Source organism: Mytilus galloprovincialis, chromosome 13 (assembly GCF_965363235.1).
Source record: "Mytilus galloprovincialis chromosome 13, xbMytGall1.hap1.1, whole genome shotgun sequence".
In the NCBI taxonomy this organism is placed as follows: domain Eukaryota; kingdom Metazoa; phylum Mollusca; class Bivalvia; order Mytilida; family Mytilidae; genus Mytilus; species Mytilus galloprovincialis.
Window position 1 is genome coordinate 42,881,403 of NC_134850.1, and position 27,414 is coordinate 42,908,816.

At 33.1% G+C, this 27,414-nt stretch overlaps 1 protein-coding gene across 1 annotated transcript in view; it reads left to right on the forward strand.

The window, feature by feature from the left end:
- The window catches only part of LOC143056125 (uncharacterized), a 240,686-nt gene that overhangs the window by 121,295 nt on the left and 91,977 nt on the right, over positions 1–27,414 (forward strand). Inside the window, exons 52-54 of the mRNA XM_076229211.1 lie at positions 9,218–9,341; positions 19,935–20,083; positions 24,292–24,425. Of these exons, the coding sequence (XP_076085326.1) occupies positions 9,218–9,341; positions 19,935–20,083; positions 24,292–24,425 (407 nt within the window). The remainder of the gene's footprint in view (positions 1–9,217; positions 9,342–19,934; positions 20,084–24,291; positions 24,426–27,414) is intronic.

Here is a 27,414-nt window from a genome sequence, read left to right on the forward strand (position 1 = left end):
GTTTTTGGCTTATAACTCAAAAACCAAAGCATTTAGAGCAAATCTGACATGGGGTAAAAATGTTTATCAGGTCAAGATCTATCTGCCCTGAAATTTTCAGATGAATCGGTCAATCGGTTGTTGGGTTGCTGCCCCTGAATTGGTAATTTTGAGGAAATTTTGCTGTTTTTGGTTATTATCTTGAATATTATTATAGATAGAGATAAACTGTAAACAGCAATAATGTTCAGCAAAGTAAGATCTACAAATAAGTCAACATGACCAAAATGGTCAGTTGACCCGTTTAGGAGTTATTGCCCTTTATAGTCAATTTTTAACCATTTTTCGTTAATTAAAGTAATCTTTTACAAAAATCTTCTCCTCTGAAACTACTGGACCAAATTAATCCAAACTTGGCCACAATCATCTTTGGGGTATCTAGTTTAAAAAATGTGTGGCGTGACCTGGCCAACCAACCAAGATGGCCGCCACGGCTAAAAATAGAACAAAGGGGTAAAATGCAGTTTTTGGCTTATAACTCAAAAACCAAAGCATTTTGAGGAAATCTGACGGGATAAAATGTTTATCAGGTTAAGATCTATCTGCCCTGAAATTTTCAGATGAATCAGTCAATCGGTTGTTGGGTTGCTGCCCCTGAATTGGTAATTTTGAGGAAATTTTGCTGTTTTTGGTTATTATCTTGAATATTATTATAGATAGAGATAAACTGTAAACAGCAATAATGTTCAGCAAAGTAAGATCTACAAATAAGTCAACATGACCAAAATGGTCAGTTGACCCGTTTAGGAGTTATTGCCCTTTATAGTCAATTTTAACCATTTTTCATAAATTAAATTAATCTTTTACAAAAATCTTCTCCTCTGAAACTAATGGGCCAAATTAATCCAAACTTGGCCACAATCATCTTTGGGGTATCTAGTTTAAAAAATGTGTGGTGTGACCTGGTCAACCAACCAAGATGGCCGCCACGGCTAAAAATAGAACAAAGGGGTAAAATGCAGTTTTTGGCTTATAACTCAAAAACCAAAGCATTTTGAGGAAATCTGACGGGATAAAATGTTTATCAGGTCAAGATGTATCTGCCCTGAAATTTTCAGATGAATCAGTCAATCGGTTGTTGGGTTGCTGCCCCTGAATTGGTAATTTTGAGGAAATTTTGCTGTTTTTGGTTATTATCTTGAATATTATTATAGATAGAGATAAACTGTAAACAGCAATAATGTTCAGCAAAGTAAGATCTACAAATAAGTCAACATGACCAAAATGGTCAGTTGACCAGTTTAGGAGTTATTGCCCTTTATAGTCAATTTTAACCATTTTTCATAAATTAAATTAATCTTTTACAAAAATCTTCTCCTCTGAAACTAATGGGCCAAATTAATCCAAACTTGGCCACAATCATCTTTGGGGTATCTAGTTTAAAAAATGTGTGGTGTGACCTGGTCAACCAACCAAGATGGCCGCCACGGCTAAAAATAGAACAAAGGGGTAAAATGCAGTTTTTGGCTTATAACTCAAAAACCAAAGCATTTTGAGGAAATCTGACATGGGATAAAAATGTTTATCAGGTCAAGATCTATCTGCCCTGAAATTTTCAGATGAATCGGTCAATCGGTTGTTGGGTTGCTGCCCCTGAATTGGTAATTTTGAGGAAATTTTGCTGTTTTTGGTTATCTTGAATATTATTATAGATAGAGATAAATTGTAAACAGCAATAATGTTCAGCAAAGTAAGATCTACAAATAAGTCAACATGACCAAAATGGTCAGTTGACCCCTTTAGGAGTTATTGCCCTTTATAGTCAATTTTCAAATATTTTGGCCACGAGCATCACTGAAGAGACATGAATTGTCGAAAAGCGCATCTGGTGCAACAAAATTGGTACCGTTGATTTTATTACTACCACTGGGTCGATGCCTCTGCTGGTGGACTATTAGTCCCCGAGGGTATCACCAGCCCAGTAGCCAATACCTCGGTACTGGCATGAAAATACGGATTTTTTGTGTTATTAAAATTTGCTGTTACAAAATATTAGAAATTATTATAAATTAAGGAATGTATCTCCCTCATGCAAAGCTGATTCCTTTCAGGAATTTGGTTATACTTTTTGGACCTTTTGGATTATAGCTCTTCAACTTTTATATATGCTTTGGATTTCAAATATTTTGGCCACGAGCATCACTGAAGAGACATGAATTGTCGAAATGCGCATCTGGTGCAACAAAATTGGTACCGTTGATTTTATTATTTAACCATTTTTCATAAATCTAAGTAATCTTTTACAAAATCTCCACTGAAACTACTAGGCCACAATCATCTTTGGGGTATCTAGTTTGAAAAATGTGTCCGATGACCTGGCCATCAAACCAAGATGGCCGCCACGGCTAAAAATAGAACATAGGGGTAAAATGCAGTTTTTGGCTTATAACTATGAATTCAAAGCATCTAGAGCAAATCTGACAAGAAGTTAAATTGTTAATCAAGTCAATATCTATCTGCCCTGAATTTTTCAGATGAATTGGACAACTGGTTGTTGGGTTGCTGCCCTCCAATTGGTAATTTTTAAAGAAATTTAGCCGTTTTTGGTTATCTTGAATACTATTATAGATAGCGATAAACTGTAAACAGCAATAATGTTCAGCAAAGTAAGATCTACAAATAAGTCAACATGACCTAAATGGTCAATTGACCCCTTAAGGAGTTATTGCCCTTTATAGTCAATTTTTAACAATTTTCATTAATTTGGTAAATATATGTAAATTTTTACCAAATATAGTTCTCTGTTACTAATGGGCAAAGTTCATTATAGATATAATTGTAAGAAGCAAAATCGTTCAGTAAAGTAAGAACTTCAAACACATCACCATCACCAAAATACAATTTTGTCATGAATCCATTTGTGTCCTTTGTTTAATATGCACATAGACCAAGGTGAGCGACACAGGCTCTTTAGAGCCTCTAGTTCGTAAATCTTAGTAATCTTTTAGAAAAATCTTCTCCTCTGAAACTACTGTGCCAAATTTAACCAAACTTGGCCATAATGATCATTGGGGTATCTAGTTTAAAAGATGTGTCCGGTGACCCGGCCAACCAACCAAGATGGCCGCCATGGCTAAAAATAGAACATTGGGGTAAAATGCAGTTTTTGGCTTATAACTCAAAAACCAAAGCATTTAGAGCAAATCTGACAGGAAGTAAAATTGTTGATCAGGTCACGATCTATCTGCCCTGGAATTTTCAGATGAATCGGATTATAATCTGTTGTTGGGTTGCTGCCCCTGAAATGATAATTTTAAGGAAATTTTGCTGTTTTTGGTTATTATCTTGAATATTATTATAGATAGAGATAAACTGTAAACAGCAATAATGTTCAGCAAAGTAAGATCTACAAATAAGTCAACATGACCAAAATGGTCAGTTGACCAGTTTAGGAGTTATTGCCCTTTATAGTCAATTTTTAACCATTTTTCGTAAATCTTAGTAATCTTTTAGAAAAATCTTCTCCTCTGAAACTACTGGGCCAAATTTAACCACACTTAGCCATAATCATCATTGGGGTATCTAGTTAAAAAAATGTGTCCGGTAACTCGGCCAACAAACCAAGATAGCCGCCATGGCTAAAAATAGAACATGGGGGTAAAATGCAGTTTTTGGCTTATAACTCAAAAGCCAAAGCATTTAGAGCAAATCTGACAGGAAGTAAAATTGTTGATCAGGTCACGATCTATCTGCCCTGGAATTTTCAGATGAATCGGATAATCGGTTGTTAGGTTGCTGCCCAAGAATTGGTAATTTTGAGGAAATTTTGCTGTTTTTTTGTTATTATCTTGAATATTATTATAGATAGAGATAAACTGTAAACAGCAATAATTATAATGTACAGCAAAGTAAGATCTACAAATAAGTCAACATGACCAAAATGGTCAGTTGACCACTTTAGGAGTTATTGCCCTTTATAGTCAATTTTTAACCATTTTTCGTAAATCTTAGTAATCTTTTAGAAAAATCTTCTCCTCTGAAACTACTGGGCCAAATTTAACCAAACTTGGCCATAATGATCATTGGGGTATCTAGTTTAAAAAATGTGTCCGGTGACCCGGCCAACCAACCAAGATGGCCGCCATGGCTAAAAATAGAACATAGGGGTAAAATGCAGTTTTTGGCTTATAACTCAAAAACCAAAGCATTTAGAGCAAATCTGACAGGAAGTAAAATTGTTGATCAGGTCACGATGTATCTGCCCTGGAATTTTCAGATGAATCGGATTATAATCTGTTGTTGGGTTGCTGCCCCTGAAATGATAATTTTAAGGAAATTTTGCTGTTTTTGGTTATTATCTTGAATATTATTATAGATAGAGATAAACTGTAAACAGCAATAATGTTCAGCAAAGTAAGATCTACAAATAAGTCAACATGACCAAAATGGTCAGTTGACCAGTTTAGGAGTTATTGCCCTTTATAGTCAATTTTTAACCATTTTTCGTAAATCTTAGTAATCTTTTAGAAAAATCTTCTCCTCTGAAACTACTGGGCCAAATTTAACCACACTTAGCCATAATCATCATTGGGGTATCTAGTTAAAAAAATGTGTCCGGTAACTCGGCCAACAAACCAAGATAGCCGCCATGGCTAAAAATAGAACATGGGGGTAAAATGCAGTTTTTGGCTTATAACTCAAAAGCCAAAGCATTTAGAGCAAATCTGACAGGAAGTAAAATTGTTGATCAGGTCACGATCTATCTGCCCTGGAATTTTCAGATGAATCGGATAATCGGTTGTTAGGTTGCTGCCCAAGAATTGGTAATTTTGAGGAAATTTTGCTGTTTTTTTGTTATTATCTTGAATATTATTATAGATAGAGATAAACTGTAAACAGCAATAATTATAATGTACAGCAAAGTAAGAACTAAAAATAAGTCAGTATGACCAAAATAGTCAATTGACCCCCTAAGGAGTTATTGCCATTCATAGTCAATTTTTAACAATTTTCTTAAAATTTGAAGATTTTCAATAACATTTTCCACAGAAAGTACTGTTATAGATAGAGATAATTGTAAGCAGCAAGAATGTTTAGTAAAGTAAGATCTACAAACACATCACCATCACCAAAACACAATTTTGTCATGAATCCATCTGTGTCCATTGTTTAATATTCACATAGACCAAGGTGAGCGACACAGGCTCTTTAGAGCCTCTAGTTTTGGTTATTATCTTACATATTATTAGCTCACCTGGCCTAAAGGCCAAGTGAGCTTTTCTTATCACTTGGCGTCCGGCGTCCGGCGTCGTCCGTCGTCCGTCGTCGTCGTTAACTTTTACAAAAATCTTCTCCTCTGAAACTACTGGGCCAAATTAAATCAAACTTGGCCACAATCATCATTGGGGTATCTAGTTTAAAAAATGTGTCCGGTGACCCGGCCAACCATCCAAGATGGCCGCCATGGCTAAAAATAGAACATAGGGGTAAAATGCAGTTTTTGGCTTATAACTCAAAAATCAAAGCATTTAGAGCAAATCTGACATGGTGTAGAATTTTTAAATAGGTGAAGATCTATCTGCCCTGAAATTTTCAGATGAATCGGATAACCCGTTGTTGGGTTGCTGCCCCTGATTTAGTAATTTTAAGAAAATTTTGCTGTTTTTGGTTTTTATCTTAAATATTATTATAGATAGAGATAAATAGTGAACAGCAATAATGTTCAGCAAAGTAAGATTTACAAATAAGTCAAAATGACTGAAATGGTCAGTTGACCCCTTTAGGAGTTATTGCCCTTTATAGTCAATTTTTAACCATTTTTCGTAAATCTTAGTAATATTTTACAAAAATCTTCTCCTCTGAAACTACTTGGCCAAATTAATCCAAACTTGGCCACAATCATCTTTTGAGTTAGTAGTTTAAAAATGTGTCCTGTGACCCGGCCATCAAACCAAGATGGCCGCCATGGCTAAAAATAGAACATGGGGTAAAATGCAGTTTTTGGCTTATAACTCAAAACCCAAAGCATTTAGAGCAAATCTGACGTCGGGTCAAATTGTTTATCAGTTTAAGATCTATCTGCCCTGAAATTTTCAGATGAATCGGACAACCTGTTGTTGGGTTGCTGGCCCTGAATTAGTAATTTTAAGGAAATTTTGCTGTTTTTGGTTATTATCTCGAATATTATTATAGATAGAGATAAACTATAAACAGCAATAATGTTCAGCAAAGTAAGATTTACAAATAAGTCAACATGACTGAAATGGTCATTTGACCACTTTAGGAGTTATTGCCCTTTATAGTCAATTTTTAACCATTTTTCGTAAATCTTAGTAATCTTTTAGAAAAATCTTCTCCTCTGAAACTACTGGGCCAAATTTAACCAAACTTAGCCATAATCATCATTGGGGTATCTAGTTAAAAAAATGTGTCCGGTAACTTAGCCAACAAACCAAGATGGCCGCCATGGCTAAAAATAGAACATGGGGTAAAATGCAGTTTTTGGCTAATAACTCAAAACCCAAAGCATTAGAGCAAATCTGACATGGGGTAAAATTGTTTATCAGGTCATTATTTATCTGCTCTAAAATTTTTAGATGAATCGGACAACCCGTTGTTGGGTTGCTGACCCTGAATTGTTAGTTTTAAGGAAATCTTGCTGTTTTTGGTCATTATCTTGAATATTATTATTGATAGAGATAAACTGTAAACAACAATAATGTTCAGCAAAGTAAGATTTACAAATAAGTCAACATGACCGAAATGGTCAATTGACCCCCTTAGGAGAAATTGTTCTTTATAGTCAATTTTTAACAATTTTCATAAAATATGTAAATTTTTACTAACATTTTCCACTGAAACTAATGGGCCAAGTTCATTATAGATAGAGATAATTTTAAGCAGCAAGAATGTTCAGTAAAGTAAGATGTACAAAACCATCACCAAAACACAATTTTGTCATGAATCCATCTGCTTCCTTTAATATTCACATAGACCAAGGTGAGCGACACAGGCTCTTTTGAGCCTCTAGTTTGTTATATCTCAACTCTCCTCCTGTTAATCTTCCTCAGTTAACTGTCAAAATGTATATACAAATTATTTCATGAAATATACTGAAAACTGTTTAATACATTTCAAAAGCCCAAAATGATAAACAATATTATAATGTATAAAAGAATGCACACATCTACTGATTGAGTGATTGATTGATTGCTTAACAAATAGTGCTAATGCAGTAACTGAAAGTAAGCTCAAAGTGCATAACCTGCTGTTAATGCTGCATTACACTCTACTTTATAAGTTTCTGAATTTATTGAAGATAGCATACATTAACATCCCAAACAGTATAGGAACATAGTAAGACATTATTTTTTCCAATACTTAGAACAGACTTTACTGAAAACAAATTCCAATATGACGACCTATTATCCTCAACCAGTATAATCACAATATATCTACTTTTAGCACTAACGCATTAATACACAAAATTGGCTGTTCCGCGTTACCCCCTGTTAAACGGTTTATTTTCATTTTTATTACAAAGAAAAAATATAAAATTAATTTTCAAAAAAAATATGATAAAATAATAAATTGATGGAAACTTCGTTATTAATTTTGGTATGTATGTACAAATCGTCTGTGAAAGGAAAACAAAGTCAGCTTGGAATGAGTAAAAACAATGATTTATACTGCAACTAGTTTTGTTTGTTTCCTAAATATAGTAACACCCATATTTTGTGCAATGTCAATTTCATCATGGAAAACCTTTTTCCACAATCAAGGGTTCATTAAGGGATGGAAATAAGTTTTGACATTTGAATTACAATTTCAATAGCTATCAATGCTTTAATTGAATTTGAGGTATAAAAACAATTTTAGGTCAATGCCATGAAAGTATTAAAATTTTGTATTTGGCTCAAAACTAGGGAAGGGCTCGTTAAAACCCAGTTTCTCTAATTTTCATGCTATTTTCACATTCCTGACCGGTGTGACAAAAATATTTCTTATCTCTAGTGAAAAATTTGTTCTCGGCAAATGATTGGTCGAAATTTTATTGTGACGTTAAATTTCCTTTGTTTCTTCTGAATTTTTTTATTGTGACATCATGAAAAAAGGTGACCATGCCTAATGACTACACATAAAAAGTACACAACTTTCTTCAAATCTTTAAAAAGAAAGAATAAAAATCATTAGAGAAACAGATTCCACCACTATAACTCTTGTATTATGATATTTTTCCACTCTCCACAGTTAAATTTTAACTATTTAAAATGCTCGGCAAAGCCTCGCGGTTTAAATTATAAAATTTAACTGTCTCGAGTGGAGAAATATCGTAACACACTTGTTGCAGATTTGGAATCTATATTTCTCAGCCTCATACTAAAAAAAAATTATTTTTTTCTGACATTGACCTAATATTGTATATGTATGAATTGTAAAACATGAAAAGGATTTATAACTTCATATATTATTATACTGTATAATTTGACTGACTAGATTTTATGAATTGTTAACAAATATTATTAAAGATAAATTCATTATATCAGTCCAATATTTTACTATGCAAATCAAAGGAAAATAATTATTTGGTTGCAGCAAAACAAACATTCGTCGAATTTTTTGACAAAGTTTGTCATACTCTGTTCAAATAATAAACATTATGAAACAAGACAACAATATGAATAACAATAAAAATCAGAGGAATGTGCACATTCTTACAATATTCAAGAAAAAATAATGAAAACTCTGTTTTTAAACATGGGGTAAAACGGACCAGCTTAACAGTATCGGGTGTATAGGGCATTACAGTTGACAAACTTACAGTAATTGTCATTTTAAAATCAAAATAATGCATGGCAGCCGTAGATTTGATTTCATTTAACCTCGGGTTGGGCATTTATATTCGATTATTTTAACCTGAGCGTTAGCGAGCGGTAAAATATAAATATAAATGCCCAACCCATGGTTAAATGAAAACAAACAAAAAAATAATTTTGCTTCGAACCATGAATTAGGAAATTTTCTATCAAAAAGACACAGGATGCAGTGATTAAACAATATCATTATCTGTACACCAAGATGAAATAACATCTTATCATTGGTCATATATCCTATGCTTAGGTTGTTAATCGCAATGTTTTCATGTAAAGTGACTTTTCAAAATATTTCCCAAATATGCCTTAGTTATGTGACACTAAAATAAACATCATAATATATCTTCATTGTATTTCATATGAAGGTACCAGATAGCTCTTGGAACGACACCTGGTGGTGGACAAATCAAACCTTTCTTTGACATAAATTTAGAAGATGGAGTCAGATACTATACAATAAGTAGTCTCAATCTTGTTGGTTATAGAGTGGTAAGTTTGACATAGATTTAGAAGATGGAGTCAGATACTATACAATAGGTGGTCTCAATCTTGTTGGTTATAGAGTGGTAAGTTTGACATAGATTTAGAAGATTGAGTCAGATGCTATACATTAGGTAGTCTCAATCTTGTTGGTTATAGAGTGGTAAGTTTGACATAGATTTAGAAGATAGAGTCAGATACTATACAATAGGTGGTCTCAATCTTGTTGGTTATAGAGTGGTAAGTTTGACATAGATTTAGAAGATGGAGTCAGATACTATACAATAGGTGGTCTCAATCTTGTTGGTTATAGAGTGGTAAGTTTGACATAGATTCAGAAGATGGAGTCAGATACTATACAATAGGTGGTCTCAATCTTGTTGGTTATAGCGTGGTAAGTTTGTAACATAGATTTAGAAGATGGAGTCAGATACTATACAATAGGTGGTCTCAATCTTGTTGGTTATAGAATGGTAAGTTTGTAACATAGATTTAGAAGATGGAGTCAGATACTATACAATAGGTGGTCTCAATCTTGTTGGTTATAGAGTGGCAAGTTTGTAACATAGATTTAGAAGATGGAGTCAGATACTATACAATAGGTGGTCTCAATCTTGTTGGTTATAGAGTGGCAAGTTTGACATAGATTTAGAAGATGGAGTCAGATGCTATACAATAGGTGGTCTCAATCTTGTTGGTTATAGAGTGGTAAGTTTGACATAGATTTAGAAGATGGAGTCAGATACTATACAATAGGTAGTCTCAATCTTTTTGGTTATAGAGTGGCAAGTTTGACATAGATTTAGAAGATGGAGTCAGATGCTATACAATAGGTGGTCTTAATCTTGTTGGTTATAGAGTGGCAAGTTGGTAACATAGACTTAGAAGATGGAGTCAGATACTTAACAATAGGTGGTCTCAATCTTGTTGGTTATAGAGTGGTAAGTTTAACATAGTTTTAGAAGATGGAGTTAGATACTATACAATAGATAGTCTCAATCTTCTAGGATATAGAATGGTTAGTTTGGTATTATTTTAAAGTCTTTAATTATGAATTCAAACTTTTGACATGGTCTTAGTGTTATTTTGAACAAATACAACATGCTTATAAGGGGTATTTGCCAAAAACACTGGTTGAGAGGTACAAATTTCAAGATTAGTTAGGCAAGGGAAATTTGTTTACTTTGAAACCAGTATTTTTGACAAATACCCCTTGAAAGCATGATAAATAAAGGCAACAGTAGTATACCGCTGTTCAAAACTCATAAATCCATGGACAAAAAACAAAATCGGGATAACAAACTAAAACCGAGGGAAACGCATTAAATATAAGAGGAGAACAACGACATAACACTAAAATGTAACACACATAGACAAAATCCCACGAGAATAATATATATAACATCAAAACCAAATACATGAATTTGGGATAGACAAGTACCGTGACACGTCTTATCTCAATGTGAATTTACACTCAAAAATAAGAGAAAACAAACGACACAACGTTATAATGTAATACACACAGAAACGAACTATAATATAACAGTGACCATATTCCTGACTTGGTACAGGGCATTTTTAAAGGAAAAAATGGTGGGTTGAACCTGGTTAAAATTGTTTAATTCCACCGAATGTTCTTTGGATCCATCTTAAACTCAGACATTTTATTGCAATCAGGTATAAGTATCATATTGAATTTCTACTTTACTGTATAATTGTTGTATATTCTGCAGCTGTGTTATTTGCCCAGTCAAATTGCATTGGCCGTATAATCATTTCTGAAAAATTGTTATGCATAGTCAGGGACTGCATATATATCTCCTTATTTATGATATTGACAATGCTTTTCCATTGACGTTACGCACGGAACTGGTGACACTCAAGAAAAAATACCGTGTCATAAGCAACAATTGGTCACTATATTGTCGTTGCTACTAGAAAACATATAAAGGAGTAGGTCCGGTAAGGACTCATTTTGGCCTCAAATTTCAGTTTCATCTGACGAAAGATTTTGACCACTTTTTAATCACTTAAGTGTCTATTTCACTTGATTCAATTAGTTTATGTGAAAGATTTTAACTGATTAAGATCCGATTGAAGCTCAAATATGAAAAATCTCTCAAATATGCCAAAAAAACGTCACTTTTCAGATTGTATTTGTCAAAAATGAAAGTGGCCGCATCCGTGTTCATCCACAACCTTTATATATGTTATGTATTATCATAAAATACAACTTACATTGCAATATTACGGATGAACACGAATGCGGCCACTTTCGTTTAACACGGAAACCGTCTAAAATTTAACTAAAATGATAGAATTTTGAAGATTTCAGTAATTTAGCATGACTGAAAGGTGCTACAACCCGATATATGTGCATTGTATTGTCAAAAACAGCCCATAATTATGTAGCAGAAACATTCAACTGTCCAATAAATAACTAAAAATTTTCATTTTAACAATTTTGTAAAACTGTTATATTTTTTGGCCAAAAAGGGGCCTTACCGGACCTACTCCTTTTACATCAAAATAAAGCTGAATGTCTCGGAAATTTATATGAAATTTGAATGACATTTTAGTACGAGTGTATGTGAATAAACCGAACACGATTTTATAAATAACGTAATTTTTCTCGTGTCCTGCGTTACAAATAGATGCCGGTATTTGGGCAAAATGTGCTGAAGATTGGTGATTTTTTCACCAAAAGTTACCATTTTCGGGCAGCGCAACGTTCAACGTCATAGCATTGTGACATTTTAGTACAAGTGTATGTGAATAAACCGAACACGATTTTATAAATAACGTCATTTTCTCGTGTCCTGCGTTACAAATAGATGCCGTTATTTGGGCAAAATGTGCTGAAGATTGGTGATTTTTTCACCAAAAGTTACCATTTTCGGGCAGCGCAACGTTCAACGTCATAGCATTGTGACGTCAAAAAATATGAACACAACCAGTACTTGAAGCGAAGCAATGGGCCCCTGAATGAGATATTAAAAAGTGTCCCACAGGCAGGGAAATATTTTAGCCGAACTTACGGACTTGATTTTTATGAACAGAATACTGGTAAGTTAATCAATATTGGTATCATTATTTTGTACAAAGTCTCGCCTTTTAAATCATCTATTTTTTTTCTTTGTTGTTACGTCGGTTTACACAGGTCGGAATTTATCTCATGTCCAAGAATTTGTCACAAATACAGTTTTCACACATTTTCCGGCACTTATCCGTCGAATGAGAATAAATTAATTTGTTTTATTGAATATTTCCTTAATTCTATTTACCGCTTTAAAAAGTACAAACCTTTCTTCGCATTTTGAGCCTTGAAACATGACAATGCGCCCAGGTTTGCACAAATTACAAACAAAACCGCATGTCCAATAAAATGTCACATACATGAAACTCCGTTTTTGAAAGTTACACGTAACGTTACAAACGTTTTTTGTTGTTGATAATTGTCAAAATGATTAATGTATGCATTGAATGGCCTTTCGAGGGCCCCTGATCTGAGTAAATAAATTGGTCTATTCAGAAGCGAGAAACAAATTCGCTCCTAATAATTTGAAGATTACATTATCTGTGAAAATCAATCGGATATTATTAAACTATTCAAGATTATCTGCAAGTGTTTATATTTGTATTTATTTTTTGTCATCGTAAATCTGTCCTAATCGTTTCTAAAATACATTATATAATGAAACTTTCATAATTATTTCAGTGAAAAAAAAGGAAGTCATCTAAGGAAGGACTTGAACGGTACAAACAAGAAAAGCTTCAAAAGCGACGAGAACAAGGGCTTAAATCTTATTACAGAAATAGAAATCTAAAGGAAAACGAGTATGCTTTATCAGATGAGGCAGTACGTCAAAGACAACATAGAGAGAAACAAGAGAAAGAACAAATGAGACGGGTCAAAGAAACGGAGAGAAAACGGAAATATAGAAAGAGAAAACGTGAAGAAAATATCAATGATCAAAGGCAAAACGAGGATTTAAATATGCGAAATACTTTCGAGAATAGAACAGAAAAACATCGGGCATTGAAGAAACTGAAACTGGCCCTACCAAAGAGCCCAGACAGGCGGGTGACAACCATGGTCGCATACTTGCAAAATTCGAACTCGTTGACTGTGAGAAAACTGCAATCTTCTGAAGTGATTTCTTCGCCGGAGGAAATAGAAGAACACAAAACATCAAAAGCCTTGACGGAAGATTTAAAAACAGTTATTGACAACTGTAAGAGGAAAAGATCGGATGACTCTTTGAAAACGATGAATGTTATTATTTCATCAGTAAGTGGTGAAAAAATCAGTGATAATAAATGCAGAACGAAACTGGCTAGGAAATTGGGATTACGGCCGGTAAGAAGAGTTAGCCGTGGTCATGCAATTAGAACAAGAATACTTAAATCTGAAAAATCAAGCTGGACTTACACAAATAGAAAAACTAGATTAGATGCAATAACACCTGACACAAAGAAACGTATTTATGAGTTCTGGTGTAAGCCTGGTATTTCTCGTCCGACTGGTAACAAGGCAGATATCAAAAGGGTCCGCATTGGTCCGAAAACTTATTCAAGCCACATGACACACATACTAGAAAAAACACAGACCGATGTGTATTTGGACTTTATCGGAGAAAACCCCTCTATCAAAATAGCTCAAAGAATGTTCGAAAGGTGCAAACCCTACTTTGTGCGACCCGTCCGACTTACGGATATACAAACATGTTGCTGCAAGTACCATGTAGAATTTAAAACTGTCTTTAAATCGTGTATGGAATTCCGAAAGAAACTTTTGATAGAAAATGAACCGAATGAATGCTATTCTACTCCTGTGTACGATTCAATATCTGATGTCGTTAATGCAACATTATGCGAAAAAGTTGATGGTTCACACAATTTACAGTGCCTTAAAAGAAACTGTTCCGATTGTGGAGTTGAAATCTTGAATTTTCTGCCTTGTGAACTTGATGTATCTGACACTACGGAATTTGTGAAGTGGGAAAAGTTTGAAAATGTAAGCGTTAATGTTAAAGGGAACAAAACCATAAAGAAACTAATGCTCGTGAAAAAAGAAAGTCAAGTTGGTGAATTGTTGTCATATTTCAGAAAACTAATTAAAACTTTTCCTGTGCATTAGCACAGAGCTACATGGCAAAATGAACAATTTCAAAATCTTGTTAGAAATCTCCCAGAAAAGCAATGTGTTTGTGTGCATGTCTTTAGTGAAAATTACAGGTGTTCCGAGCTTACTGAGATTCAAAGTGCTTACTTTAAAAAACCCGAAGTGTTGGTCCATGTCATTATTCTACATAAACATGCATTGCTAGAATACGATGGTGTTGATAGTTCAGAAGACTTTCCTGAAATTATCACTGAACAATTTTTCGTTATAAGCCCAGACTTAGTTCATGATCAATACTTTGTTCACCAAGTCCGAAATTATATAGCGAAATATTTACAGTCGATTTCATATTCAGTCGAAACAATGCACGAGTTTACTGACGGGTGTGCAGCCCAGTATAAGAGCAGACACTGTTTCGGAGATATTAGTCAAACAAGCGACGACTTTGGATATCAACATTTCACAAGAAATTTCTTCGAAACTTCCCCTGCAAAAGGTATTTATAATAATTTATTTTATTATCCTCGAACTTACTACTATGATTGCTTTTAAATACAGTTGAATGTCAGTCCGTCTGTCAGTCTCTACGCTAGATATCTTGGACACAGATTTAATGATTTTTCTCACATTTTCGAGTACAAATGAAATACATATTATTTAGCTTTTGATTGAATATTTATGAGTTATTTGTTTAAAATGTAAATATTTTAAAAGCGGTCGGGTATTCACATTATCGGTAAACTGTTTTCTTTCAATCCGTCACATTATGGGTTAATGTTTGAAAACATTATTCTAGAAAGTTTGTTTTTTTACATGTTTTTTTTTATTATATCGAATTTGAAATAAATGTATTTTGATAACACATGTGCATCGGACTAAATTACACCTGACACAAAAATAAATACGTTGTATCAAGGAACAGGGCTTTTATTTCTGTTCTTCATCTTGGCAGTCGCTGTAGGGTATTGAATGTATCTCTTATATTTCTCGTGACTTTCGGTATTGTTACTATAACAAAAATCATAAACCTTGAACGCGGTAAAATGGTAAGGTCCAATGTCATGCAGTTGACATAAAAAACTTATCTGTGCATTTCAGGACCACAAGACGCTGCTGGAGGAATTATTGAGAGACAAGCCGACTGTGCCATTTCACGCAGACATACTCAGATAAGTACAGCAAAAGATCTCTATGAATACGCGAATTCATTTCTAGCATAACTGAGGTCACATTGTAAGAGAAGAATATTCCGATATGCGGAAACGATTCACCGTGACAACAGACTGTCTTTTAAGCCGGTGCCTAGCATTCCATCTCTTCACCAAGTAAGAGCTAGTCGTGATTCTGCTAAAGGATTGATAAATATCAGTGAATTGTCTTGTTTCTGTGTAAACTGTTGTCATCACATGTATGACCAGTGTTCTAATTCGATAAAAACTGGTGGTTATACTGAATGGGAAATGATGCGAGAATACAGAGCGGATGCACAAGAAAATGAAGAAAATGAACAAGTGTCTTTGCAAGAATTAGTTTCGGTTGGTCAATTAGTTGCGTTATATACTGACGACGATGAGGAAGAGTACTGCATGCTGAAAGTAGAGAAAAGCATGGAAACGTTACGCATTGACACAACGGATTCTTGGGGATCTTTACTCCCTGCAAGAACACCTGTGTTTCGTGGTCTATATTACAACAAAACGAACTCGCCTTTCAATATCGTCTTGTGAACAGGAAAGCGGTTGTACCTGCTTCGTCAGTGGTCTATATTTGTTCGGAAGTAACTGCAAACAATGTCATTCGAATCACAGAAGAAACACATTTAAATGTTTTAGAATGTATTAATGAAATAAAATGCTAGAAATTTATTAAATGTATTGATGAAATAAAATGCTAGAAATTTATTAATCAGTATTTATCCCTATAAAGAAACAGTAGTTATAGAAACCAATAATATATGAAAATATATACATGTACATGTAGGGAATGCTTTAAAGAGGTAAAAACGAATGGGGGGACAATCGTGACAAACATAAATTCATACGTTCGTTTAACAACAAGCGACTTGTGTATTTCGACGTTATTTTAATGTAACGTCAGGTATCACCAGTATCGTGCGTAACGTCATTGAGTTTTATTTATGATGTCATTATAGTGGAGTGATCAAGCCAACAAATTTTCAACTTTAATGGACCACCCTACCTGCAGGCTAAATCATGACTTTTCGGAAAGAGAAATGTTTACTCTTAAATTTTTGCTGGGTCGTAGAATTGAAATATGGTGCATTTTTTTTTAAAATAAGGTCAAAGGTTAGTGATTAGCATGGAAACCCCAATTTTCCTCATTAAAACGAAAACTACACCATAGAATTTTTAGATAAAATATGAGAAGATGGCTACAATATTATTCTTTCAGATAAGAAAAAGAAAAATGGGGGTCACCGAACTCGTTTTCTTGCTACATAATAAAATGGGTAAATTCCTAACACATTTTATTGTAAAAATAACACAATCTGAATTATCTGCCCTTGCATTTGAGTTATCTCCCCTTATTTGGCAAAGTTTGGAAAATTTGAATCAAACAAAAGTATTCAGTTAATGGTAAAATGCAACCATAAATATGATAAGACATTGCATTTTCTACATTATAATGAAAAATCTTACACATGAATTACCTACTTATCTCAAAATTTGCACATTTTATCAAAGATATAGACCTTGTTTTCTGGTATTTCAAAATCCAAGATGGAGGAAGACACCCTATCTACCTTAACAAGAAATTAATAATGAAATAAACTGTGACACTTCATTTTCAACTAAATTTGAAAATAATAAACCACCTAATGCTCATTTTCAAGGGAATTCAGACTAGCAACAATGAGAAAATAGAACAACCTACTCTCAATTTCTCTCGTGTACTTCTAAAGATATATTTTTTTAAATTTAAGGCTTTTTAATGAGAATCTAAGTTAATTGGTTTTTGCTTTGATGTATATTTATTGCCAGTCACAAATATTTCACAAGGTAATTAACTCAAATGAGTTAAATGAAGGACTGAAGGTTCAGCGTATACTTTAGCTCTATGAACTGAGGTTTAATGGATTGGGCCTTATAAAAGCACAAATGAACCCCTTAGAAAGAGTGGTTGTAGGGGTATTTTAACAAAGAAAAGGCATGTCAAGTTTCGAAAAACTGACATTAGTCATCGTTTTCATCGCCGTCTTCTTCCAACATTGCTCGGTGAGTTAAATAATTTCTACAACAGTCACATGAACAAATATTGGTACCTCAACTGCACGAAGAAACATATACCAAAATGCAAAGGTTGGTTATAGTTTACAAGAGTTTATTGTATATTCTTCAAACAATTGCAATATATGTTTTTTAAAAACAGAAAAGAACTGTTCAATACCTTCGGTGCTTTTTGATGTTTCAGCAAATGAACTGTGACTGTCAAAGAACGCCTTCCATACATTCAGTTCAATATTATTTAAATGGTTTGCATCTTTGCTCCAATTGAAGAATGCTTTTAAATTAAACAAAAGAGCGATGCCAGCTTCATAGGCCAAAGTTAATTCTCCAACACCACGATTAAACTGTTTGCCAACGCCCATCTAATCTACCTTATTAGGAGCATACATTCCAGAGTCAACAAGAAGGTCATAAAGCCCAGCTGATGCCCATAACTTGCAAACTGTTTCTATAAAACAGGAAAGAAGTCCACGACTTCCACCTAGACTTATAATGTGTGATTGAAAAACTCTGGCATAGACAATTTCACTTGTTGGACATCAACATACAATTAATTGTCAAATGTTTGCACAGCATATTGTTGACCGATACGTTTTGACATATCTAAACATTGTTTCATAGTTATAAATACTGTTGCCATGTCGCTGGGCTTGACATCTATAACCGGAGCATAGGTTACAAACGATTCAGATCAAACCTCTGATACTAGTAGCCTATTTTTTTTTTTTTTTTATAAAAGCGGGTCCAAATGGAAAATTTGTTCAGTGCTTTCTGCAGAAAAGGTAATCGAATCTAAGTTCTGTCCAGAAAGAAGTTGCAGAAATACCCAAGACTTGTCAGATATATCTTGGTTTTTCATGGAACAAAATAGTCTTGTTAAGAATCAGAATAGATTTTTAGAGCCAAACTCATGGTGTAATTGTAATGCCAAATCAAGAAGAAATGGGTTAAAGTTTTTGTTTAAAGCAAGTATGCATTCTGCTATTGCCAGGACCTTTCGGAGTATGGCAGCAGAAAGTTCAAAAGTATTACTACAATCTTTTTGTTGTAACCACTTCGTTAAAATAATACAGAGTATGCTTTCGTTAAACTGAGTGAAAATGGACAAAATTTAGGAAATTTTTAAAAAATTCTAGTTTTACAATATGAATATTTAAAAAAAAAATCAAATGTCTTTTTTCTTTCCATTTTATTAAAAACTGCAATGCAGAAAATGTCTTAAGACCAGTCAAAAAATTAGCTTTAGGTATTGGCTTTGCAAAAAAATCGTTTTTAGCCTGCAGTTATGCCGGTCCATTAAAGTCGTAAAATAAGCACCTTTTTCTCGATTGGTCACTCCACTATTAAAAGTACAGGTTTACAGAATTTTTACGTCATTTGGTAAAAATTCAATAATAATGTTTTTATTCTTTATATTTCATTTGGAACAGCTAGTTGTAATAGTTGCATGCATAAAGAAAACCATAATTTTGTCCTATTAGAATAAAAATAATTCATTGGGTTGTTTTTTGACATGGTATTCCCCAATTGCCAAGTTATTTGCTAACAAATTCTCCGGCACATGGAATATACCGGCAGAGAAAAAAAATCTCAATGCATAGAAATTGATAAAAAATTAAAATATCTCTCTTCCAATCAAAATACAGTATTATTACATAAGGCGGAATTAATACATTTAAGGAATGACTGTAGTATTTTTTCTGTCTATGAAGAAATAACATAAAAAATTTGGTGCACACTGAATATCGCGCGTAGCAGGTTATTTAACAGTGTGCACCACATTTTTTTATGTTATTTCGAATAGACAGAAAATATATTACAGTCATTTCTTATAATTTAATTCTAAATTCCATTTTAAACCGTAGAAAACCATGAAAAATGACGTCACGGTCACATGACTAAATTATGTCTATGGGCTCATAACAAAATAACGTCAGCCAATCAGAAGAGGCGTTACATTCAAATAAATTATATATATATATTGGAGTAGGAATGGAGGAATCTTCTTCATATTTGAGAAAAGGAGGATATTTGATTTTAAATTTTTGCACTCCTGTGACTTGCAAGCCAACCACTTTTTCAGGAATTCAAGTTTTTAAAAAGGTTGTAAATGCAAATTAAAAGAAAAAGCTTTTTTGTATCATTTAAGATATTGTTTATGTTATTGCTTTTTATATGCTTCATATTTATCTTAATTTTTCCATTATTTTTGTAAATGTTGCATTTTAGGTTTATGTTTCCGTGAGAGGAATCAATGGAGCTAGTCTGACAAGTGTTGTGACATCCAATGGACTCTATATGTCTTATCTCAGTCAGGGTATGGACCCTCTCAGTCATGTAGGAGTCGCTGATATACTAGAGAATTCTGTGGGAGATGTGTAAGTATATAGTATGCTTTTTAGAGTTTTTGGGTAAAGATTGCATGAAATGCAATCAAAACCCTATGTTACTGACTTGATATCTAAATCTTCCAAGGCTTATCACAACCTTTTTGATACACAAAATATAGTGCATTGATCATTACATTCTGTACATCCTATCCGTGAATATTTACAGTAATTTATCAATGTAAATATATGCTCAGATTCTCCAGTCACAAAACGATGTTACAACTGTTGGGAAAATTACCTAACTTTTGCAAGGTGCAGGAATCTAATATCTTCTAAAAATATAAATGATGTCATTATTAAAGTCATCTTTAAAAATTGAAGTTATCTCCTATTGTCCAGAATTGTAGTTGAATCAACTAAACCAATGCTTTTTTGAAAATGCAATATTTAATTTTACTTCCCACTGATAAATTAAAGCAATCTTTACCTTTCAGTGCTTACAAGCACTTTGATTTCTGTACAAGTAATACCTTAGACAGATAATGGCATCTCCTGTCATGTATGGATTGCTGATGTTTTGGAAATTCTGTAGGTGATGTGAAAGTATGTACAGTCTTTCTTGATACTGTTTGTACTGTACAAGTAATTAAACATAAGTCAGAGAATGACACCTTTCGTGTAGGGTTTGCTGGTGTATTGGAATTTCACCTGTAGATGTGTCAGCAGATACAGTCCTTCTTGTAGAGTATTACTGAGAATATCACTTATTACATGGAACATATAGCATATCAGGTCTTTTAAAGCTAACTAAATGTTATGGGTTTTGCTCATTGATAAAGGCCGTACAATAATCTGTGGTTGCTTAAATCGGCTTCATCGGGACTGCTTGATATTTGTCTCATTGACAAATCATACGGATTTGGGAACATTTGTACTTCGTAGTTTGAATGTTTTGCAAAATTTTGTAAAAGAGACAAAAAAGTTCTGCCTAATTATATTTGTAAACTTTTGATTTGAACCATGTTTTAATGAATTGGTGTCAAAAATATTTCAAAAGTTTAATCACTCTTTTTCGTTGATACCTTTCTGGATGAATGATTGTACTTTCAAAACAGTGTTTAAGTGTCATCATTAAATAGTTTAAACCAAACCACTGTGTTATGTGTCTGCAATGTATAATGTATGTTATTTCAATAATTAGTACCGCGAGGTCGCCCTATAGTGATCCGTATGTCTGTCAGTCTGTAATGAGTTGTGTCTGCTCTATATCTAGAGAACCATTATAATTTCATACTTTACACTTGAAATGTATATTAACCACCCCAAAGAATGTGTCATAATGTTTGTACAACTTTCTAGGTTAAAGATCAAGGTCAAAAACTGGTTTTATGTTGACATCCCCATGTACTACACATGGTAAAGATTGTGTCCGGTCTATATCTTGAGAACTGTTATGATTTCAAAGTCCATACTTGACATGTATATCAAGCAACACTAAAAGGTGTGTCATAATGTATGTACAACTTACAAGGTCAAAGGTCCGTCCGTCCATCCCATATACTTGGTTTTAAACAAATTTATTAATTGTGGATTGGGAAACAAGTTATTACAACTTATATTAATCCCTTTTCTAATTTAAATTCTAATTTATTAATTGTGGATTGGGAAACAAGTTATTACAACTTATATTAATCCCTTTTCACTTTGCTAGTGTGAGTGCTGCCTTTTAGCAGCATTTAGCCTGCTCCTTTCCAAAACCTACAAGGGTTTCTTCTACGTGCAAGAGATATTGCTATCTCTAGACAGTCACACGGGTCAGCTATTTATTGTCCCCTTCCGACTGACTATCATCTTTTATCAAGACCATCCTTGCAAATGGTGTCAAGGGTTTATTTTGGTGTCATTTAGCCCCTGAAATTTTCTTCCAAGAAACAGACAAACACCTGTCCAATGCGCTAATCACTACACCATAAAGAACAATGTCTTTGTTCACCTCATTATTAACTATGCAAACAAACAAAACATGAAGAAAGGTGTCAAATATAGCAATATAAGTGCTGTTTTAAAGAATAAAAATACTTGTTATGTAATTAAGTACCTGTCTATCCATTTCCCAATTGTGTTTTGATTGACTTCAGTTACGGAGATGCCATATTTCTGTAACAACATAATTCTTTCTTTCTCTTTGTACATAATGCAAGAAAATATATGGTAAATAGATCATCAAACTAATTATTAGTATCTGCAGTAAGTGGAGTATATATTATGATGATGAATAATCGAATGACACATTTATTGCCAAAAAAAATATAAAGAGACATTTACCTACAGAATTAGATAAAAAATTATCCCATGAAGATGAAGAAATGAACACAATATTTAACATATACAGTTGGGTTTAGACAAAGCATTATATAAATTAAACGCACTTTAAATGCACATAATTCATTATGCCTCGTTCACATGTAAATATTATTCGAATTGGATTCGAATCGAGTATGAATCAAATTCGCTAAGCGGGTTAACACACTCCTCTTTTTTTTTAAATTTTAATTCGAATTCGCTTATTCGCATTATCCAATTCGCATTAGAAATGCTTTTTCGTAAATATTATTCAATTAAACAGTGCTTGGTCCGTTTCTGTGTGTGTTACATTTTAGTGTTGTGTCGTTGTTCTCCTCTTATATTTAATGCGTTTCCCTCGGTTTTAGTTTGTTACCCCGATTTTGTTTTTGTCCATGGATTAATGAGTTTTGAACAGCGGTATACTACTGTTGCCTTTATTTATGGACACTTTCTAAATTGTGATTCGAATTAAATTATAAATTACTAATTGATTATACAAATATAAAGTTAATGTCGTTAGGACAGTGAAGCGAATTTGATGGGCATTGTTATTCGTATTAGAATTTACGTTAGGACATAAAACGTTTTGAATGTGAATTAAACTAATTCGAATTAAATTCGAATTACGCCTGAATGCAGCATTAGTAAACTTTAATTTTCAAGTTTACTATAATTACGTTAACTTGGTCAAAATGATAATTTCTAATGTCTACCTGAGTAAACACACAAAACTAGAAGATGTTCCGCGTTAACGCAGAAGTAAACACGAAAATAAATGCCCTTTTATATTTTTATGTCTACTGAAATTTTGGAGTTAACACTGGATTTACATAAAGTGCACGCGAGTAAACGCTGCTTTAACTTTTTCCGCCCGTCTACATATAATGCTTGGTCTGCACACAACTGTTTATGCTGTTGCATGTTAATTCTAAATAATCAAGTGTAGCTTATGTGAATACCAGTGCATAAATACACAAATAATACAAGGTGAACATTAAAGGCAGCATGTACTAGTTTTCAATATACAACTTCTTTATGGGATGTTGTTTTGGAATCGATCGCAAAGTAGTCAAACTACTGTATCACTAGCCAATGACACTGAGGTTGTGAGTGCGAATCCCGTACCTGGCAGGTGCACTCAACTCCAATCTTAATTGTCTAGAATTGTCATTTTTTTTTACCGATATCGGTGGTTCTCTTCTGGCACTCTGGCTGCCTCTATCAAAAATTAACTGACTTCCACGAAATAGCACAATAATGTTGAGAGTGGCGTTAAAACGAACACCAATCAATCATTTAATCAATTGATAGGAGGAGATAAATTATACCCAAGTTTTTGTTCAAACAATGGACGAAGGTCCGAAAGCTAAATGCCAAAAGTGGGCACGTATGTTTGCAATGGAACTGATGTAATTAAAACCACATGATAAACTCGATATGCAGCTGATTAAGAAATGATAATAAATATGTTGCTTCTCAATAGTAAAGACAACAAAACATCATTGGAATATTCTAAAATAATGACTTTTGAGTGCCATAAGAAACAAAACTATATTCACATAATTTATATAACATGTATATTAAAGTGCCTATTTATATTTTCATGATAATATTTTAGTTTTAAAGTCTAAAATATTTGACTATATTCTGAAACAAAAAACTTTATTTTCTTATAGTCAGTTCCAGTCTATTGACGATACTTACAGAGCATTATGGGATATGTCAGGTGACCTATATGTCCAGTTACAAGTTATATGAATAATAATATGTAATATCATATATATTTTTATAGTCAGTTCCAGTCTTATTACAGTTGACAACACTTACAGAGCATCACGGGATATGTCAGGTGACCCATGTCCAGTTACAAGGTAAAAGTATAATAATCTGTGATATATATATATTTACAGTCAGTTCCAGTCTGTTGACGATACTTACAGAGCATCTTGGGATATGTCAGGTGACCCATGTCCAGTTACAAGCTACGAATGGAAGATCCAAAGGCTTGATGGTCTTGTTATTCAAGACTGGCTGAAAATGAACTGTAAGTTGTTTTTAAATGGTTTTAAAAAAGAATTTTATGATATGTACGGTCAGAATACCTATGAGCTGTATTCTAACTAGCTAGGGCATTATAGCACCCTGAGTCAGTATATATGCGATACTTTTCTGTGCTAAACTTTGGGGCTTTATTCCTCTTTTAAGTACGTATTAGCGAACATATTTTTCAAGTTACTGTTAGAATTCATCTCTTGATAGTATACACAGTTGATGCGTCATAAAAATAGTGCCTTATAAATCTAATGAATAACCTATTTTATATGAAGTTTGTTCAAAAATCATTTCATTTATTTATAACTGTATATTTCTTAAAAAGACACTTAGAAAAAGATTCTTTTATAAACCAATAAAAGAAATAATGAGAATAAATTCATAAAAAGCTCCCCAAAACATTGAGTTTGGCTTGTTCATAAATCCTAAATAGAAGTAAAACCACTATTGATTTTCCAAATGAGTCTTGGCTAAATTGGAATTTTTCAAAAACTGTTCAAAATTTATTTTTGTTTTAAATAAATAGAAACTTGACATGACTAAAGTTTTATCCTGACTAGTACTACAGTGAAGAATTCAAATTACTTTATTGCATACAAGCTAGATTATATATACCATCACTGGAAGTAAACTAATCAATTGTTCGTCCCTATTTCCCTGTTAACAAGCCTTAGTACCCTTGTCACCTCAAAACACCATACATTTCCTGAGCGGTGTGGAAACAATATTTCTCATCACTAATATATTTCTTATCACTAATGAAATATCTGTTCTCAGCAAATGATTGGTCGAAATTTAATTATCTTGATTTCTTTTGAATTTCCTAGTGTGACGTCATAAAATAAGGCGACCATGACGTCACATTTCAAGAACACAACTTTCTGCCAATGTTTGAAAAGGAAGGATAAAAATCTTGGGAGAAGTAGATACTACCACTACAACTCATGTATTACGACATTTCTCCACTCGCAACAGTTAAATTTTAATTATTTAAAACACTCAGCAAGCCTCTTGCTTCAAATATTTAAATTTTACTGTCTCGAGTGGAGAGATATCGTAAAACACTTGTTGTAGTTATGGAATCTATATGTTGTGTACAAGTTACCATTTTGTACAAATTAAAATTTGTACAAAAAAACTGTACAAATTATAATTTGTATTTTGACTTTGTACAAATTGTAATTTGTACAAAAAGTGCCTGTACAAATTACAATTTGTACAATTTTTGACGAAAATTCACTTATAACTTGTACAATAATGCATAATATGAATTTTGATGAAAAAAGCATTGACACACACAATTGGTATTAAATGACCATACAGTACATCTTATCTACAAAATATAAAATTGTTCTTTATGATTCGTTTGGACAGTTGATTGAATTCTGGAATGAGAAATTGCATCATATGACTTTCACATTTATCTCTTCCTAAACACTTTGCCACAGCTAACTACTTTGGGGTCATTTGTTTGAATAAGTTGCTAAAGCTCTATATCCTAGAATTAATTATTTACATTCTTTGTTCAGTCATTTACTCAATTGATGTAATAGTGTAAACATGGATTGCATTGTTGATCACAAGGAGAAATTTCTGCAAAACGTTCTAAATCTAACATAGAATGATAGACAAAAGAACAAGTCTGTGTACTCCCAAGGACAAGCATAATCAGCTCATAGTTAAATTGGGAACGATACTGATATTATAACACCGATCATTTTTGCAAGGAAGTGTGCACTGTGTGGACAATAGATCCAAGACTAATATTTCACCGAAAAAAAACAACAAGTAACTATCATAACTTGTTGTTTGGGGTTAATGTCATTATACATATTCCTCAGTATAATATATGATCGTGTCCAAACCTGTCCTCAATATACATGTATTTAAGGCGTAATTGTTGAATCTGGAGATTTTGATTACCAAATCAGAAAACCTGTATAAATTTGAACAGGATATTTATGTCGTTAAATTGAAGCTATGAAAGACACATTTTATTCACAGTAACTGTTCTTGGGCTTCAACTTTCGCTATGAATCGCAGTTAAACAGCCTTTAAAAATCAGGTTGTCAGGGGTTTCTTTAATGTAAATGCAAAGGCGGGTACAGTACTTTTAAATGTAAAAATGTGAAAGTCAGAAGATATCGTGCTGCATTCCCGATGCCATCTCAAACGAAAGATACAGAATTAATTTAGTATTTGATAAATATGGTGAACGGTGTGGTCATTAATTAGCAATTCTGTTGTGTGTATCAATGCCTTTTTCACTAAAATATATATTATAAAATACTGTACAAGTTATGAGTGAATTTTCATCAAATATTGTACAAATTGTAATTTGTACAGGCACTTTTTGTACAAATAACAATTTGTACAAAGTCAAAATACAAATTATAATTTGTACAATTGTTTTGTACAAATTATAATTTGTACAAAATGATAACTTGTACACAACATATATATATATTATACCCACTCAGAGTATGGACATTTATGTTATATACTTCTCAGATTCTATATTATTGAATAATTTAATATTTAATTTAGAATCACATTTTTTTGTAAATGTATAATAAGGAATGGGGTAATCAGGAGCCTGTAATAAATGGTTGTCATTTGTTTATGTGTTACATATTTGTTTTTCGTTCATTTTTTTTATATAAATAAGGCCGCTAGTTTTCTCGTTTGAATTGTTTTACATTGTCATATCGGGGCCTTTTATAGCTGACTATGCAGTATGGGCTTTGCTTATTGTTGAAGGCCGTACGGTGACCTATAGTTGTTAATGTCTGTGTCATTTTGGTCTCTTGTGGACAGTTGTCTCATTCCAATCATACCGCATCTTCTTTTTTATATATATTTTGTATTTAAAAAAAAGAGTGTGGTAAACATGTACTTCCAACGACATTGTGCGAAAGTTCTTGTTTTTTCTCTCAGACTGTAATTGATATTAAGTAGGGCATATCTTGTATGTAATGATT